The sequence below is a fragment of the Aaosphaeria arxii genome (assembly GCF_010015735.1).
Source record: "Aaosphaeria arxii CBS 175.79 unplaced genomic scaffold BU24scaffold_1, whole genome shotgun sequence".
NCBI classification, from domain to species: Eukaryota; Fungi; Ascomycota; class Dothideomycetes; order Pleosporales; genus Aaosphaeria; species Aaosphaeria arxii.
In genome coordinates this window covers 4,222,782-4,239,876 of record NW_022983474.1, presented here as the reverse complement: position 1 = coordinate 4,239,876, position 17,095 = coordinate 4,222,782, and the positions used below count along the sequence as shown (strand labels likewise).

Genomic DNA, 17,095 nt, shown 5'->3' with positions numbered 1-17,095 from the left:
CCATAATATGGCGTTATTACAGGAGACAGTTAATCGCCTTCAAAGTACAATTGATGAGCAGAATAAACGTAAGAGCCGAAAACGGCGGTATATCCCACGCGAGGACATAGCAGAGTCTCAAACTGTGGGTGAGATAAGTGATCTACTTGCGAGGGACGAGTGTGAGGATAGTAAGATGCCTGCGAAGAGGGTGCGCGGTGAAAGGCGCTGCGGGCGATGTAAGGAGACTGGGCATAATACACGCACCTGCACGGCCGATATTGAGTTAGAGACTGATAGCGAGGCTTCTGAAGAATAGATTAGCTTATTAGTATTTTGATTTTACTGTGATAATAGACTGTAATAAGGTTGCGATGTTCATAAGCTTAGGAAAAGGTGCCAGCTCGCTTGGGGTGCCAGCTCGCTTATGAAACACGTTAGACAATATATATGTTAATGTCTCCCTACAAGGCCTGGACCCTAGTTAGATCAACGAGAAGTAATCGACCAAATGTTTATCAGACTTGATAGCTTCAACTTTGATAAGTCATATTACGAACAATAAAATTCAGAATTTAGCCCCAGTACATCGGATATGCAATATCTCCAAAGAAGCAGACACTGCACCCACTCTTCCCATTCACAATACCACAAGCGCTAACCTCGTAAACCACGCCGTAATCACCGTTACACAGAAAGCCAAAAGCAATCCACCATTCCCTTGCAATGGCACACACATATTGTTAGAGACAAAGGGCCAAACCCCATTCCCCACAAAACCCAGTCGTTCGGCTACCTCACGAACGACGGTAACAACGTGCCTAGAAAACCCCAAAGACCGGGAGAGCGAAACATGCATTCCGCCAACCTGTTCCCAATCGCTTCCTAAACAGCCTTCTGGGAATCGACAAGTGCGGGAATATCTTACTGCTCGGATCAAGTTTCTTGCAACATACATCAAGCCCCGGCGCTGGTGTGTTCTACGACATGTCAAACCGCAAGCCAAAGGAGTTACGAGATACGAGGATTGTAACTCGGTGACTTCCAGCTGCGAGGACGCTTGTGCGACGAGCGGGGAAAGATTTGTTCCGCTTTCAGCTGTTTCCAAGTAGGCGGGTCTCAGCAGGCCATTGAGGTCTCACGAAATGCTGAACTCTTGGAAGTTCTCTTCGGTTGCAAAAGATGTGACTACGGGTGTTTCGATGACTAGACGTTGAAAGCCGATGAGACTGTTCACTGAAGATCGTTTCTTGAAAATGGTGTCACGCATGGATTTGGGATGGGGTTCAGTCGGGATATGGTTATGTTTGCTAATTAAGTTTGTGATTTACGTTCCGAGCTATCAATAATAATGTTGAAGATGATGTTCGTTGTCAGGAGCATTGAAACATTCCTTGGTGTAGCAACTCAACTCAAGCCAGAAGTAAAGTACGACTGAGTAGATCGGCATGTTAGAATAATCTTCTTTCGTAGAAAAGTATGTACAGTCTATGCCGAAGCTACATATAAAATGTTTAATTCCGTCTTGATACAATCGATTCAAGTCCAAATTCCCGCCCATGAAACGCCACGCTAAAACTTCCAATAACCAAAGCAACGAAATGTCGACAGACAAAAACGCTCTCTCACTTGAGCTTCCACCACTTCCGATTCCCGCTCCCACTTCTCGCGACACCGCCTACTCCCCTCCCTGCCTCGACCTCTCTGCTTGATCTATCCTCTCCAGCCTCGATAGTCGACGTCGCGTACAGGCCAGTCCTAAACTTCAGTTGGTACCCATCGTTCTTCTCTCCAGAGATTGCTTCCAGCCTCAGTCTCTTCGTCTCGGGGACCAGGAGGCTGGTCAACATGCCTAGGAACATGAACAGCGCGAAGATTTGCCTGATGGGATTTGTGTCAGTATTTCGAAGTGGATGGGGAGGGGCGAGGTATGGAGGGGGATTTACATTACGGAGTGTACCCAGGGCACAGGGTTCTCGTGGGTGGCACCGCGCTTGATCATAGGTGCGAAGACGACTTGTGCGATGACGGCGCCTAGCTTGCCCATGCCGGCGGAGAAGCCGTGTCCGGTGCAGCGGACGCGGGTGGGGAAGACTTCTGCGGGTGATATGAACGTCGTTGCGTTTGGTCCTGTGAGAGCTGCGTCAGTACGAAGACGTTCATTAGCTTGAGGTGTGTGCGAGAGCTTACCGAAGTTGAAGAAGAATTGTGCCAGGACGTAGAGGGCGAGGAGATGGACTTTGTCCAGCTGTTTCCATGCGAAGCCGAGGACGCAGAAGATGATGGTCAGGATGGCGAATCCGGCGATCTGGATCGGTTTGCGGCCTATCTTGTCGACGGTGAAGACCGTCATCCAGTACCCTGGTATCGCTCCCGCGCATATAAGGACGAGTTGCCCCGTGGCGGTGTTCTTCAGATTTTCATACAGGTTTGCTTTCTTATCAAAGCCCATGGTGGAAAGCAGGGAGGCAGAAGAGAACCCGAGGCCGTAGAACGCCAGGTCCAAAAAGAACCATGAAAGAGATGTTCCTGCGAGTTTGAGTGCGTTCTTTCTCTTTGAGAAGAATTTGAGCACTTCGATGAGTGTCGGTCTTGGCGTCTTGTACTTTTCCATGTCGCGCCGACTTTGGGCCTGGAGGACGGGATTGAGTGCATTGCCTTCTTTTCCGTATCGATATTTGCGCGCATCCATCGATGCTTTCTCAATGTCGTACGTTATGTCTGCTGAGAATCTGGGCGTTTCCGGGATCGTGAGTCGGTAGTAGAGCGCGAACCATCCGGGCACTCCTCCAAATGCAATGATGATCCTCCACATACTATCAACGGCTTGAGCACAATCTCCCGTGCAGGCGGCGACTGAAGCAATAGGCTCTAGGTGCTTCCTGTAAGCAACAACAACGATGAGAGCCATTAGCGAGGCGGCGAGCTGGCCAAGCCCTTGCATCGCGAACACGGCGGCGATGATACCTCCACGAAACTGGGTGCTTGCGAATTCTGCTGTTATGACTGCAGAAAGTGGGTAGTCTCCTCCTACTCCTATGCCCATGATGACTCGATAGAAGATGATGACGCCCACGATGGATACGGCCGACGACTCGCCGCATAAGGACTGCGCAAGGGTTGCGCCAATGATGATCATCAACTCAACTCCATACATCTTCTTTCTCCCCAAGAGATCGGCGAGATAGCCAAATATGACTTGGCCAAAGATGGCACCAGCAGACGTCGCGACCTTGATGGCAGTGTCTGCATTGGCAGGCATGACGCCTTTGTGGATCTCATCTTGCCAGAACACTATACCCAACCTTTTAGCTGTCAGTACCAACTCTAATTTTTCGGTCTAGAATAAAAGCTTCAGAGCCTGACTGTACTCACATGATAGTTGCTAGGTTGATCGCAAATAACTGCATTATAGTAAGTTTCTAAGAACGTTATAAATCGATCAATATGGGTTGACTGACACTGTATGCATCCGTAAAGAAACCAATACCAGTAACGACGACCAATCGCACATGATACCAACCGAATGGAGCTTTGTCGACTTCGGCTAATGCCATGCGACGACGTTCGTTGGGGTCAGTGATGTGTGTCTTTGAAATAACTGTTAGTCGAATGTGGTCCGAGCCTCCTCATGTCGAAAACCAAAACACATACGTAAACTCCTTGGACATCACGGTAGGCAGAATTGCCCCCGGGCTTCTGACTTGGAGGCATTTGGAAATAGTGCTATCGCTGTGATTGCTTGCTGTTTGATGGGTTATGCCTAATGGGCCTATGGTTCCATTGAGACAGCATACGAAATGGGTAGTTGAGGGCTGGAGAGATGGCGATGATGAGAAGAGGAGATCGACAGTGTAAGCGTAAGACGTGGACAAGGCAAGTCTATTGTAAGAAACGGTCCGAGCCTCTACTCTCCACGCATTACGTAGAATTATCGTTGCTCGCGTGGTGGGATGGGTATGTTTCGAGTTTCTTTTCCCTCCACGCCGAGAGAGAGATATTTGCTGAATCCTGGGAAAGGGAAGGGAGATGGTGCCATTCCTCGTAATATCAATTGGACAGTAGCGACAAGGCTGAAGGGGGACAAGGGCTTGGGGGGTTTGTATCGTCTGATTTGGCATTGCACTTTAGTCCGGACGCCTGGTGAGGGATATCCGTAAGGAGTTGTCCACGCTCTCACGTTCGCGCTTGTGATTGGTCCAAATGGCACCAGAACACACAGGACAGGAGGACTACCACGACTCAACGGAAGCATTGAACAGTTAATTGAGGCAACACAACGCAATCAACGGCACGTCGAGAACACCGTCCATCGGCTCTATCCCATGTTTCAACACGGACTTGATGCTTCTTCCAGTCCCTGGAGAACCATCGCTCGTCTTCCCCAGTACTTCGTACCGTACTAACCTTCAGACCATTGAAAGCCACTCAGCGTGCTTTTTCGTACAATCGAGACTCGAGATAAGAGAGGACAGGTCAACGTGTGAATTCTCCTGCATCTGTTTGGCTGTGGCCTGTCAACCCTTGCGCACTCTGTAACGACTGTACAACCACCTCTTCAAGATGGTCAGTCTTTCTTCCAATGCAGGTCGTTCGGCCGAAGTTCTGTGGGCGCGGGAGATGTGCTTGAACCATCACGGCCATCTCTTACAGACTCGCGTGGCATAAGAGTCTAACGCGCATATAGTGAATACCTCCGCAACAGCATTCATTCTTCCCATTGATTGCACATGTTACAACATCGTCTCACCCGCAACTACATCAGGGGCCAAGGTCCGATCGCACAGTCGGAGACTTATCATGAATGACTGGAATGATTTGACAGTTGAGAAGACAGTATTCCGTACATGCGATGCACACACACATGACAAGGTCGCAGACTGGTGACAGAGGTAAACACCATGTTTAATTTTGTTGCACCCTGACATCGAGCAAAAAAATAATATCATCATATCGATAATATGGAGTGTTCAATGGAAGAATAGCTTGCGCGCATTCTGCTCTGTTGTACTCGCAGTGAGCAGTCGCTTCGCGAACCCGATCCTTATTTTCGCGATGATGGGTCTTGGCAACCGCTAACTCCCAAACCGGCTAGCCCGCACCACAATGTTCTAAGCGAAAATACACTCTCTCCAACTTCAATTATCCTCGACCGCGACCAACCCAACCTCAAGTACTAACCACAGCGCCACAGGGTACGTCGACTCCTACATCCTCACGAAAGCCATTGAATTGTTGATAAACTGACTGCGAACAGTTCCTGATCCAAAATGAGTACGCCGCACCACCCCTTCCGGGCCCGCACCGAAGATTGAGAGAATATCGAGACTGACTGCGAAATAGCGAAGGGAACTTCCAGCTTCGGTAAACGCCACAACAAGACGCACACGCTCTGCAGGCGTTGTGGTACGTTCAATCCTCCCCAGAAAGAAGACGAAGAAGAAAAAAAAAGAAGAAGACTTTTTGTGTCGGCGATGGGAAACAAATAGGACTTGTTTGTGTGGGAAAAGGCATCTAGGATACAGGACACTGACGAGACATACGAACACAGGCCGTCGCTCTCTGCACATCCAGAAGCACACTTGCTCCTCGTGCGGATACCCCGCTGCTAAGACCCGCAAGTGTACGTTGAAAGCAAATTAACCCGTCTCCTCCCTCGATGATGATGATGAACCCGGTGGATTGACTTTGGATCACAGACAACTGGGGCGAGAAGGCCAAGCGAAGAAAGACCACCGGTTCCGGCCGCACGCGATACCTCAAGACCGTCACCCGCAAATTCAGCAATGGTTTCCGAACGGGTGCCCCCGCCGGCGCAAAGGGTCCCCAGGTCTCGTAAATGTGTTAGAGACTCCTTAAGCAAGGGAATCGAGAGTTGAAAGGGCTCGCCGAGGTCGAAAATGAAAAAAAGACTGGAGCATGGTTCGGCGGATGCGGATGACGGATGATGGATGGATGGGTTTTTCTCACACAATGGCAAATGGTATTGCTCGGGGCGTTTTTCATCATCTCACCCGGTTGCTTTACGTCGCCCCAGACGATAGACGTCGACGAGTGTGTGTGACGCTACGTCTGGGGTTTTGTGGCATAACTTATGGAAAATAAAAATTCATCATGTTCTGTCACGAATGAAAACATGATTTCCTTCATACAACAATCACGGCGTCTACTGCAAATGATGTCCCTTCACTCTCGTTTCGACAATGACTGTGCTCTCGAAATTACTCATTTTTCTCTAGGTATTATACAAACTTTCCCGTAATATCTATTAATCTACAGAACACTCCATGTATCTAGTATGTAACTTTTTTCCGCCTCACCATCCAGAATTCCACCCATCCCTCCATCAACACCACACTCCTCACCACACCACACCCACCTACTCCCCCCCATTCCCCCTCTCGAAAACCCTCACCCCGCCATCACCGCCCACCTTATACAAAAACTCCCTCCCAGTCCTCCCCTCCGCACCGTCTCCTCCCCCGTCATCAAAGTCCAACAGCCCCTCGCCTCCCGCCCGCCGCCCTCCCCCATTATCCGTAACCCTCAGCACGCCGCTCACGTCCCTCGCGACGCCCGTGTCCAGCACGCGGCAGCTAAGGATGCGGGCGCTCATGTGCGCGGCCTTGACGAGGATGTTGTGCGCGGAGATCTCGAGTGGTTGGGGGGTTGGGGCCGAGGGGGCGAGCAGGGCGTCGTCGGCGGGGAGGGAGAGGATGATGTGTGCGTGTGCGTGGGCGTTTTGGCTTGGTGACGATGTCGGTGGGGTTGATATGGAGGGCGAGAGGAGGGCTTGCAGTTTTAGGATCGTGGAGGTTAGGGAGGAGGGCGTGAGGCTGGGGACGGTGGCTAGGAGGAGGGATGGGTCGTCGAGGATGAGGAGGGTTGTTGGTGGGGTGGGCGAAGTGCTGGGGTTTAGGTACTCGAGGGCGGATTTGACGGTCTCTTGCAATTGCGTGAGGTCTGGGGAAGTGAGCGTGAAATGCCCTGGCGTACTTGGACTCGTTTGGTTTGGTGATGTCGCTGTCGCGGTGGTGGGGTTCGTAGATGTAGGCGGCGGGCCTCCAGTTGCTGCAACTGATGGCGGCGCTCGTCCTGGTATCCTCCCAGGCGGTGCTCCTCTCGCTGGTAGAGTGACATGCGATGGTGTCCTCCCAATCGGCCTCGTTGCTGTTCCCACCGCATTCTGGCCGCCGGCTGGCGAAGTTGTAGACTTGGGCAAGAAAACCTCGCTCAACCCATCCACGAAAGCGAATCGTTTATCCCTCTTCAGTCTCTCAAGGTCGAGCCCTCCGCCTTTCCTTGCCTCGGCCTTCCAGAACTCCCAGTCCCTCATCCAGGATGCAAAGATCACTTTGACATCGTTGTTGCTGTTGTCCGATTTCTGGCCGGCATCGTGTCGGACGGGGTTCAGCGCATCGCACAGGAAGCGGATAAGTAGCCAATTCGTGCTGGCTCCAAGGGTACTTGTGACGAGGAGTATCGAGTCGCTGTTGGGCAAGCGGACGTATGGTTGCAAGAGCGCAGGAACGCGCGACGCAGGCGGCATCGTGAATGTTGCTGTTTGGAATGCCTTGGTGGGCTGGCATTGCGAAAAGATCCTTATCGATAACAAAATAACACACAATTTCGTCGTCATAGGCATCCAAGCAAAGATCAGTAAAACATCGCTGCTTTCAAATAATGTGTACCTTTTCTCTCCCAAAGTGTAATATGATTCCATTACCTATCTATATGTCGCTAGCTAATCAAGGAAAAATCCTGATATCGTCGCCCATTCAAGCTCATGATGCTGCGATCCTCATAACTCATGGCTTGGGGTGTATTCTCCCTGATAACTCATGGCATGGGGTGTATTCTCCCTGATAACTCATGGCTTGGGGTGTATTCTCCCTGATAACTCATGGCTTGGGTGTAATCTCCCTGCTCACCATGGCTTGCATGTATTCTCCTAAGCCAAGAGGTCGTCCCCGAATAGCTTGAGATCGTCTCCCATCTTGACGATGCCCTCCTTCGTCTCCACTGTGGCACTCGTCTCCGAGAGAGTGTCGTCGATATCCCTCCGAGCCTTAGTCTTTGTCGGAGCGACATGTATGGCGGGAACTGAGTGATCGTTGTCACGACCACTCGCGATCTTGCCCAGGTGGCCTGGGAAAAGCCACGGAAAGCTCATCAGTGGCATGTGGCTAGGATCCTTACTTTCTTGCCTACCGCCAACCATTCCACTCTCATCGCCCTCTTTGCGAGCTTCTTCCATCTCCCGCGCCGTGACTGTATACATTGCCGCCACGAATCTAGCCATGTTTGACTGACCCGTGACGGCGTCCTTCGACCCAGCTTTTTCCCGGCACAATTCACGGTATTCGTTCTTAAGAGTACTAACCGAACGACCGAATTCCTCTGCGAATGTGTAATCACGGGCCTCCTGGTTGTGGGACAGGACAAAAACAGACCAAGCCTCGAATTCGGTTTGAATATCATGTTTAGCCATAAGCTTTCTCAGAGAGAAATCGTACTCCGTCTTGACTTCTCGAGCCTCACGTAGAATTTTCTCATCCAAGGACGGAAACGCCTTCAAGATCCGTTCGTCAAATGGGTTATCGTACTGTGGCTTGAAGTCGACCAGTGTTACTTGGTCGTATAGTATTCCAAGTATGTTTCGGGAGTGATAGTATGGGCGTGCAGAGCGTCCATTATCCATAAAGTGAGGCCACCTCTTGGGCCTCAATTCGAGGTTCATGATCGCCGGAATCCCACTCTTTGGGTAATCAACAGCCTGGGAATGCAATTTCGCAAGCTGTATGCACTTCTCGTCTCGCACACCTTCTGCATTGTAGTCGGCCTGCGCAAGATGTGAAGTCGCGATCCGAGCGAGACTGTCGTTCTTCATGTATGTCACGAAGAAATCAGTCAAATCCCTGGTCGTCACGGGTGTATCTTTGTCAAGCGGCCTCTCAGGTGTGAAGTCCATTGGTTCCTCGTTGATGGTAGTAGGTAAGAATTTCGGATCCCACATGACGATATAGTCATCTCCATCAAGATCTCCCCCTGAGCACATACCAGCAATGTCGCGATCCCCTGTTTGCGGAAGCACCACCACATCTCTCAGGTGGTGTAAAGCTGGTTTGTCGACAGCTCGAACAATACGAACATCACCAGGGTGTAGAGAAGGATTGCGAGCGAGAATGCATTCCCCCTGGACAATCTTGTACTGATGTGGCCGAGTGGGATCAGAAATTTGAAGGAATATCTCTGGCAGGGTATCCATCTTTTCTGATCTTGTAGCGTCAGGTCGGCATTGGTCGGCGTTGAAATGGCCTTTGAGTGTTGCGGTCTCGTCTACACATCCAAGAACGAAAGCGCCCTCGTCGACCACTATCCTTGCTTTCTCCTTGAGGAACTTGATGTTGTAGGCTCGCCACAGGTGGAGGAGGCTCATCACGAATGGGTCCTTCATAAACCCATCAAGGATCATAGCAGCAATAGTAAGGGTTGTCTGGTTGAAGTCAATGTTACGCTGTAGCCGATCAATAGCCACTGCTTTGTCCGTAGTGGCTTTTTGCAGATCATCCATCATGCTCTGCTGCTTGCGAATAAACGCATGGTTGGGAACTCCCAAGGTAGAAAGGATGACAATCAATTGACGATTGAAGCAGGCTGTTGCAAAGGCCGAAGTGCGAATGACCTCGAAACCCTTGTTCTCTGCTTTGAATTTGTACTGGCTTGGGCGAATATGAATTGCGCTGCCGCTGATTTCTGGGTCTATAGCCAAGACGCCTTTGCAGCCTGCCAATCGAAATTGATATAGTGATGGAGGGTCCTCGAAGGCTTTGGGTATGCCCAATTCCTGAGCCGCCATTTTGGCAACAAATGGAGACAGTTTGCCAACGCCGTCAGTGAAGGTGTATCCATTTCTCTCTACGTCGTCGATTTCGACTACATTGATCCCTTGGATCGTATGGATGTACCTCGTAGTAGAGAAGCACTGCCCCTGTCGAGCGCCATACTTCGCCACGGACTTGATTTCATCGAAATAGCCCATAGACTTGCGAATGCTGGCCGCTGATGCGGATGGTGTAGGGGCATAGAAATAAGCACCGTTCTCCCTGAACTGAGAGTTACCGTAGGCGAGGAACTCGTAATGACGTCCTGCGACGATAATCCCATGCTCCATTGCACGGGTGACCCTTTCGAAAAGTGCATCGAACGTGCCATCGTGTTTTCCAAAAAGGCGCCCTTCTGTCTTCTCGTCTGTGAACTTGACCCGAATGAATCTATCAGCGTCGGCAGCATGCTTTCGAAGGACGCGATTTGAGGTCTCAACTGCTGGAGTGTTCACGTGCATTGTCGTTGGAGTAATCGTGACAGAACGGGCGAGAACACAATAACTTGGTACCTTTCTGGCCATTGAGGCCCTGATAGGGATCTTGAAAATGTCGGAGGGATTATAGTGAATGATCTGTCGGTCTGCAATCTTCTCCAGCAGAAGGGTTGCATCCCTAGGTTTCATGGAGACGAGCTGCTCCATGAATTGGGTAGTTACATTGTTCTCCTTGAGGTATCCATGAGTCAAACAGACTTCGAGTTGATATCGGACTTCGAACTTCAAGTTGTGGTTGATAGATGACAGCTCGTCGAAGGCAGACGCCGATGTAGCTATTCGCTCAGGCGCTCTGGTGGCAGCTTCATCGGGCAGGAGACCCCAGATCTGGGCTGGCGATCTTTGTTGGAAAGTATAACCTGGCACCTCTATAACAGGAATGCCATAATCGGCAAGAGCCCCGCAGAAATTTGACCATACACTGCTTTGCAATACCGCGGACGGAAGGGGAATTCGATATGTCGTCCACTTCCCAAGGTCAATAATTGCGAAGTCGCTGTAATGCCTTAGAGGCTCCTTCATGATCTGCGCTTTGACTTGATCAGGTACCGCATCTGTTTGCCGGTACCAAGAGCTCCATACATTCCAGAACCTCTCTTTACTGAATGTCCTGGGCAGTTCTGCTTCGGTTGCTTGCCGATAGAACTGTGGAGGTTTGTCAAAGGGGATAATCAGACTGAATGTTGCATCCGAGCTGTTCATCGATTTGTGGGTGTGTATCTTTTCAAGCTGCGCAAAGGGCATCTTGAAGAAATGCCAGCGTATGTCATCCTGCGTCCTAAGCGGAAACTTTATCTGGATCTCCTTGCGATACAAGTCCAAAGTAACGCTGACCTGCCCGTGGGTAGTGATTCTTTCCATCACCATCATTGAGCTCTCGCCAATTCTAGGGCCAAAGTCGATCATTTTAGATTGGAGACGGATGAGCTCCCTGTGTGCCTTTTCTGGGTGTACTGGGCTTGGGACCATTCGAACGTTGTGTGGCTTTATCTCCACTCTGACTGTTTTGTGACCAATGGACAAGGATTTGCTAGTGATACGTCTCGAGAAATCAGGCGGGGGATACTGGAAGAGAACAAATGCAGTTGTTGGGCCGTCCATCTCAATTCTTGAAATGTCACCGTAGCGGATGAGTGCATTGTATACATCTTCAGTCCAGTAGCCTTGTGGGATCCCTTGAACTTTGATCTTTATCTGTTCCACTTCCGTCTCTTGCCCGGCACGGTTCACCTGGTAATGAAGACGAGAATCTCGATTCGCTCGGTGTTGAGCCGAGTTGAAATTCCCGTTTCTCTCACTATATGGACGACTGGCTGGAAATCGTGAATTTCCCTGATAAGCACGGCCTCCACGTCCACCACGAGCCGTAGGAGAGAAGCCAGCTGATCGGATGGTAGGTCTTGGTGTTCCAGGTGAGCTTAGTCGTCGAGACATGGAAGAAAGTGACGGAGATGAGAATCGTGTTTCCGGTTGCTCGCCGTCATCGCCGCGATTTGACTGTGGAGATGAGTCGTCGCAGAGCGATATCTCGAACCAAGAAGGGCTATAGGGTGAGTAGACCATATCGGCAGCATTGGCTTGCTACCCGTTGACGAAGAAAGTAAGTATCTTAGTTGCTAAGGAGGTGGGATGGCAGAATGAAGTGATGTTGTACCTACTCTGAAGAGAGCGAAGACTCAAAAGTGAGTGAGAGAAAGCTGCCTACGACAAGCGCTTTCTGTGGTATCGGCTTTGGTTACCAAGTATCTGCTCGGAAGGCTGTTTCTAGGTGGAGAAGCGAAGATAGAGATATTTAGAGGGGAAGGTGCGTTTGCGTTGTTGTGAAGTTGGAAGGATCGAGACAGTCGAAGTGAAGTAAACTTACTTGCGAAACCCAAGTGAAGTTGGTTGAATGCAAAGAGCGGTGAGATCCCCGTTATAGAGCAGTGAATTGTGAGTAGTAGTGGCTATCCATATTATAATTTGTCGTGATTGCTTGTTTGTTATGAAAGCGCGACATGAAGGTGTCTACAAGGGCACTGTACAGCGAGTTAACAACACATGCATTCGTACTCTAAGACAAAGGCTCATTATGAACCTTCAAGCCGACTATACACTCGTAAAATGTAAAATGTTGTTATTATATACCTTCCGTGCTTTTCAAACAGGATCCGTGACGCTAAAACTGTCGGGACTTTTTTGCCTCTAGGCATGCAGCTGCCCGCGCCTGAAAGAGGTGATCCTGGAATAACAACACTGCAGGGACAACCGCTCGAAATAGTATTAAATGACATTTTTTCACACTTCACGCTTCACGGCTCAATCAAGAATCATTGGAAAAAGGATGACTTCATCGATGCTGAGGCAGAAAGACAGTAATTACAGTTCCGTCGTGCCTTCATCTTCGTCCTCGTCCAGAACCATTCCCATTGGACTGGCAGCTTTCTCAGCAGTGAATGGCGTCCCACTGATGAGCTCTCCTATATCAAATGATGCCTGGTCGACCAAGTTCATACTGCCTCTCCTCCTGCTAATCTTACTACTCCTTCCCTTATTTGGTAAAGTGAAGCCGACAGTGGTGTGTCGACGATTAGGGGACATGGGTTTCAAAGCCGGACGTTTTGATGGTGACAGCCTGAGAGGTTTGGATGAACTCGCTCCGTGGTCGAGGCTTGATGAAGGTTCCACTATAGGCACCTGGAACGAGGTTCGAGGTTTAGATCGTTTCGGTGTCGGGCCAAGGTCACTTGACGTGAAGGACGCATTAGCAATTTCGTCCATTGCAGTTGCAGTATTGCCTGACTTATCAATCTCATTCCTTGCACGCTCGTGAGTGGCTTGTGATTGAAGGGCTGACTTGCGACGCCTATGGCTGTGTCTTGAACCTTCTTTTGATTGGTGATTGGTGGGAGTAGGAGCTGGAACTTCTGCCGCCAGACCCATAGATGCAAGCACACGGCTTCGTAAAGACCTGAGTTCATGTAGCTCCTCGTCCTTCTCAATACAGGTATCTGATAGATCCTGAATTTTATCCTCCAAGTTTTTGACCGCGTTTCGCGATATCTGTAGGTCTCGGTAGGCTTCCTCATACAGATCCGTCGTTTGCTGTCCGTTGTGAAGAGCATTTTGTAGTTCGAGGTTCAACTGGGCACATAGTTTGTCTGCCTTCTGTTGCGTAATACTCAGCTTCTCTTGATTTTCAGTTGACAAATCCCGCATTGCCTGGTCAGAAGATTGTTTCAATTGCTGGTGAAGATGATCAAGCTTCTCTAGCCGCTGGGTGAGAGACTTCGTTTCCTCAAAGCTTGAATGCAGGCGCGTATCGAGATCATTTGCGCGATCAGTGAGACGGTGTATCACATCCCTCTGATCCTCGTTCTCGGTCTGTTTCGTGTCTAGTTGTTGTTGGTAGTTGTCTATTGTGGCTTGTAGATCTCTCTGAACCTGCTCCCAGCCGAGCTTTTCCTCAGCATTGGATTCCAACTTTTCATCAAGGCACCGTATCTCCTCATCTCGAGCCCCGATTTGTTGAACGTAATCATGGATAGCCTCCTCATGAGTCAAGATAGTGGAGTGTAGGTGCATCTCCTTGTTGTTGAAGTCTTCTTGCGCAGCACGGAGAACCTCATCAGCTTTTCGATCAGCCGTGGAAAATTCAATCTTCAGGTCCATAAGCTTTGCAGAAAGATCATCCTTTGCATTCTCGAGGGAGTCGATGTGGTCTTCGAGCCCGTCAATGCATAGGCGGCGATCGAGCAGGTCGGTCTCTAACGATTGGGCCTGCGCTCGGAGCTCAATATTTTCAGAGGTGAGGGCTTTGACTTTATCCTTCTCTACACGCAGTGGCTCCTCTACATTCTCGCAGCGATCTTCGAGATTCTGGCAGATCTGAGCTACGCACCGAACGACCGATTCGTGCTGATACGCAGTCTGCATTCCCATTTCCGACTTGAGACGCTCTTTCCAATCTTGTTGATGCGAATTGCTTGGAGTGCATTCTTGCTCAAACAACGATATCGCGGGTTGCGCGACAGTCCATACGTGAGAACAATGCTGTAAGGGTCCAGCGAGCTTTTGCTGTTTGTTGAGAAGTTCAATGGCCAACTGATGCGAAATGGTTGGCTCACCAGGCTCAGTCAAAAGTGCTGTTGTTAGCAACATTGCGATAGTGCTCGAGAGAAGTTTCTTTCGCAGTTGACTGTTGGAGGTTTCGCAACCAAATCCGTGAAAGTTTTGATGATTGCTCGGTTTGATTGAATCGAGAAACGTGCGAAGGCTTTCCTGTACCTCATGAAATGAGAGCGCTTTAGCCATTTTTGCTCTCAGCACGGGCGATGAGGACAAAATGGAACTTAAGGACGGTATCAATGCAGTATAAAATGTCAGATTGGCAAGCGAATCAGGTGTGCTACCAGCACGTAGGACATTCGTTATGAAGCCACACATAGTTGACTCGGATAATGTTGACTATAAGAAATTAAATAGTGTCCTCGCAACCGTAGGCTCTTGGGTACGGAGCATCAAAAGGAAGTACTGACCGCGAATTGTGGTAATGCAAGTGATAGAATTTCAGGAGTGGTGGTAGTGCCAACTCGCACCATTGAAACGTTTAAAAGACATGTCTCAAATTGAGCTACAACCTCTTCAAGGAGATTTTTGTCACCAGCGATCATAGCAAAAAAGGTCAAAGCCTGCACTGCGAGTTTAGAAACGATTACAATCGAAAGGGTGACACAAACAGACCTCAAGTTGGATGGCAACGTTTAGATCTTTGCCTACTAGCTTTGCAGGAAGCTTTGGAAAAATGTTTCTTGCCAAAGCACTTGAAGAAGGCCAGGATTGACGTGTCTCTTGATCGACAAATTGCATGGCACGAATCGCGATTCGAATACCTTCCACAGCTTCAAGATGTGAGACACCTACGTCACCTTTGACTGCCCAGATTACACTCAAATAGGTCAAGTTTAAGGTTTTGTAGAGTCCGCTTTTCGATCCGAAAAGCTTGCGGCCCGACGCAGTTCTCCACTGGCCATACTGATCGGTGACTTGCTCAGCAGAGCAAGGGCGTTCTGCGGCAATCACTATTCCAAAACACCACAGGAGTAACATCGAATTTTGACCCGTTGAGTTTGACGATAGAATTTGACAAAGCTCCCTATCGAATCCATGTCGCAATTCCGGTGAAAGTAAGTCAAGCAGATTACTACAGGCGCCATTGAGCATACGATAGACCGGTCTAAGAGATTCGACAGTGGGATTCTGGGTCGCCTTCTCGAACATGCGTAAGAAGAAAGAATGGGCACTCAAGGGCAGAGGGACATTTTCTGGAAGTGCTCTGGACAGCAGGCAAATGCAGACTTCATTATGCTAGACTCGATGTGAGCACTTGCAGCATGCAATGTGAGTTAACATCAGGTGCCCCTGATGCAAACGTCTATGTACTCTGCCTTACCTCGCCGAATTCCTCATGCACGACATTCGCCTTGGCCAGGAGTGCATCAGGAAGTCCAGGGTTTTGTCGAAGCAGCTCGTTGCTAAAGTCAGCCGAGCGACCTGTCAACTCTTGATTAGCGGAACGGGGGTGGCGAAGTGGGCAGATATGCGTAGTTAGGTCGTCACGTACATAGCGAATGTAATAGAGATAGAGTGTAAGGCCATAGCGGCAAAGCTGCTGCTACGATAGAAACTAGCCTGGAAATCTTGCAGGAGGGCAAATCCAGTATTGCTTTTTGGATGGTCTGGTCCGAGCTGTGCAGAGCAATTTCGGCAAGTTTCTACGATATTCGAGTCAAAGAGGGCACCACGTAGTTGTGAAACTTAATTCTGGGGTGCATAAGAGGTGCATCATTTGCTGTTCTCCGTTGTGCGACGTCTTGGACAATAGCGCGTGGTGACCATTAGGTTACAGAGTAAGGCGACTCACTGTCAAAGACGCCGGGTATGGACACGAAATGATGCGTGTCAGCTCCCGTGAAAGGTCGTCCATGGAGCCAGACATTTCGTCGATGAATGTGGAGGTTGTGCGACTTATCTACACCGGTAGTCGTGGTATAGCAGTCTGTAAGCAACTATTGATGTTGGTGTAGTCTCTCTACGCGTATAGTCACTGAGTGCGATGCTGCCGATTGTTTTTCCGAGCCCGCTTCCCCGGCAACCAACGATTCCCCAATTGGGATTACAGCACAACTCAAATACAGAGCTGATCCATCTACGGAGTACATACTCGTACCTAATCTCACCCAAGGTTCATTAATTAACCCATCACTTCCACCGATACGATGTATAAAGTAATGTACCTGGTCGTCGAATGGGATTCACCGATCATGAGCTGCAAGAAACATTGACGTCAGCTTCCCCCTGCTACTGGCAGTCCGCGTGGTGGCATCCACGTGCGGAATGGTGATAAATTCGAGGCAAATCGATTGGTGGAGATGCAAAATAAGCTTATTTGCTTTTGGCAGCTGTTCTGGCAAAGTCTAATTCAATGGTCTTTGGTTACATGGATTCATCGGTCCTATGCAATATGCCAATGCTCGTTCGCCTCGCTCACAATTACTCCGCGTCCACGTCGGATGGAGCATAGAGCCAAGATGGATACGACGTATGTTCGACCTCTTATTACTCGTACAGTCTGCTCTCCCCCGGAAGAGAATGCGGCATTTTCATCCGGAACCGTCTCCAGCAACCCATGCTCGTTTTGGTGGCACTGCTCGCGACGGCAAGTGATGGCGTGCAGTGGCGATGGAGGCGTCTGTT

The 17,095-nt window shown here is 49.7% G+C and overlaps 5 protein-coding genes across 5 annotated transcripts; 1 reads left to right on the top strand and 4 right to left on the bottom strand.

Moving 5' to 3' along the window:
• Positions 1 to 1,604: 1,604 nt before the first annotated feature.
• Positions 1,605 to 3,693, bottom strand: BU24DRAFT_457822 (phosphate permease; the record flags this gene model as incomplete). Its single annotated transcript, XM_033531572.1, has 6 exons — positions 1,605 to 1,860; positions 1,926 to 2,109; positions 2,170 to 3,284; positions 3,355 to 3,383; positions 3,441 to 3,569; positions 3,634 to 3,693. 6 exons carry the CDS (start codon positions 3,691 to 3,693, stop codon positions 1,605 to 1,607), a joined length of 1,773 nt encoding a protein of 590 aa, XP_033390238.1.
• Positions 3,694 to 3,932: 239 nt separating this feature from the next.
• On the top strand, positions 3,933 to 5,818 carry BU24DRAFT_430394 (60S ribosomal protein L37; the record flags this gene model as incomplete). Its single annotated transcript, XM_033529812.1, has 4 exons — positions 3,933 to 3,936; positions 5,323 to 5,385; positions 5,531 to 5,602; positions 5,679 to 5,818. The coding sequence occupies 4 exons, from the start codon at positions 3,933 to 3,935 to the stop codon at positions 5,816 to 5,818; spliced, it is 279 nt and encodes a 92-aa protein (XP_033390237.1).
• Positions 5,819 to 6,358: 540 nt separating this feature from the next.
• On the bottom strand, positions 6,359 to 7,528 carry BU24DRAFT_338158 (uncharacterized protein; the record flags this gene model as incomplete). The annotated part of the gene is made up of 2 exons (XM_033523120.1): positions 6,359 to 6,974; positions 7,218 to 7,528. 2 exons carry the CDS (start codon positions 7,526 to 7,528, stop codon positions 6,359 to 6,361), a joined length of 927 nt encoding a protein of 308 aa, XP_033390236.1.
• A 426-nt stretch (positions 7,529 to 7,954) lies between these two features.
• BU24DRAFT_334856 (RdRP-domain-containing protein) lies at positions 7,955 to 11,560 on the bottom strand (the record flags this gene model as incomplete). The annotated part of the gene is made up of 1 exon (XM_033523062.1): positions 7,955 to 11,560. A coding segment is annotated over one exon (3,606 nt), but the record flags the coding sequence as incomplete, so codon positions are not given.
• Positions 11,561 to 12,680: 1,120 nt separating this feature from the next.
• BU24DRAFT_488223 (uncharacterized protein) lies at positions 12,681 to 16,422 on the bottom strand. The gene is made up of 6 exons (XM_033533529.1): positions 16,263 to 16,422; positions 15,963 to 16,113; positions 15,792 to 15,892; positions 15,083 to 15,706; positions 14,878 to 15,030; positions 12,681 to 14,806 (listed from the first exon to the last, which is right to left on the bottom strand). Exons 1-6 carry the CDS (start codon positions 16,335 to 16,337, stop codon positions 12,719 to 12,721), a joined length of 3,192 nt encoding a protein of 1,063 aa, XP_033390234.1. The 5' UTR covers positions 16,338 to 16,422; the 3' UTR covers positions 12,681 to 12,718.
• Positions 16,423 to 17,095: the final 673 nt, after the last annotated feature.

Bases quoted from the DNA above. Each gene is read 5' to 3' on its own strand.
- BU24DRAFT_488223 (XM_033533529.1), bottom strand. From the start codon at position 16,337: ATGTCTGGCTCCATGGACGACCTTTCACGGGAGCTGACACGCATCATT. The intron at 15,893-15,962 runs GTACGTGACGAC...AAGAGTTGACAG, and splicing joins ATCTCTATTACATTCGCTAT to GTCGCTCGGCTGACTTTAGC. The intron at 15,031-15,082 runs GTCTGTTTGTGT...CTCGCAGTGCAG, and splicing joins ACGTTGCCATCCAACTTGAG to GCTTTGACCTTTTTTGCTAT.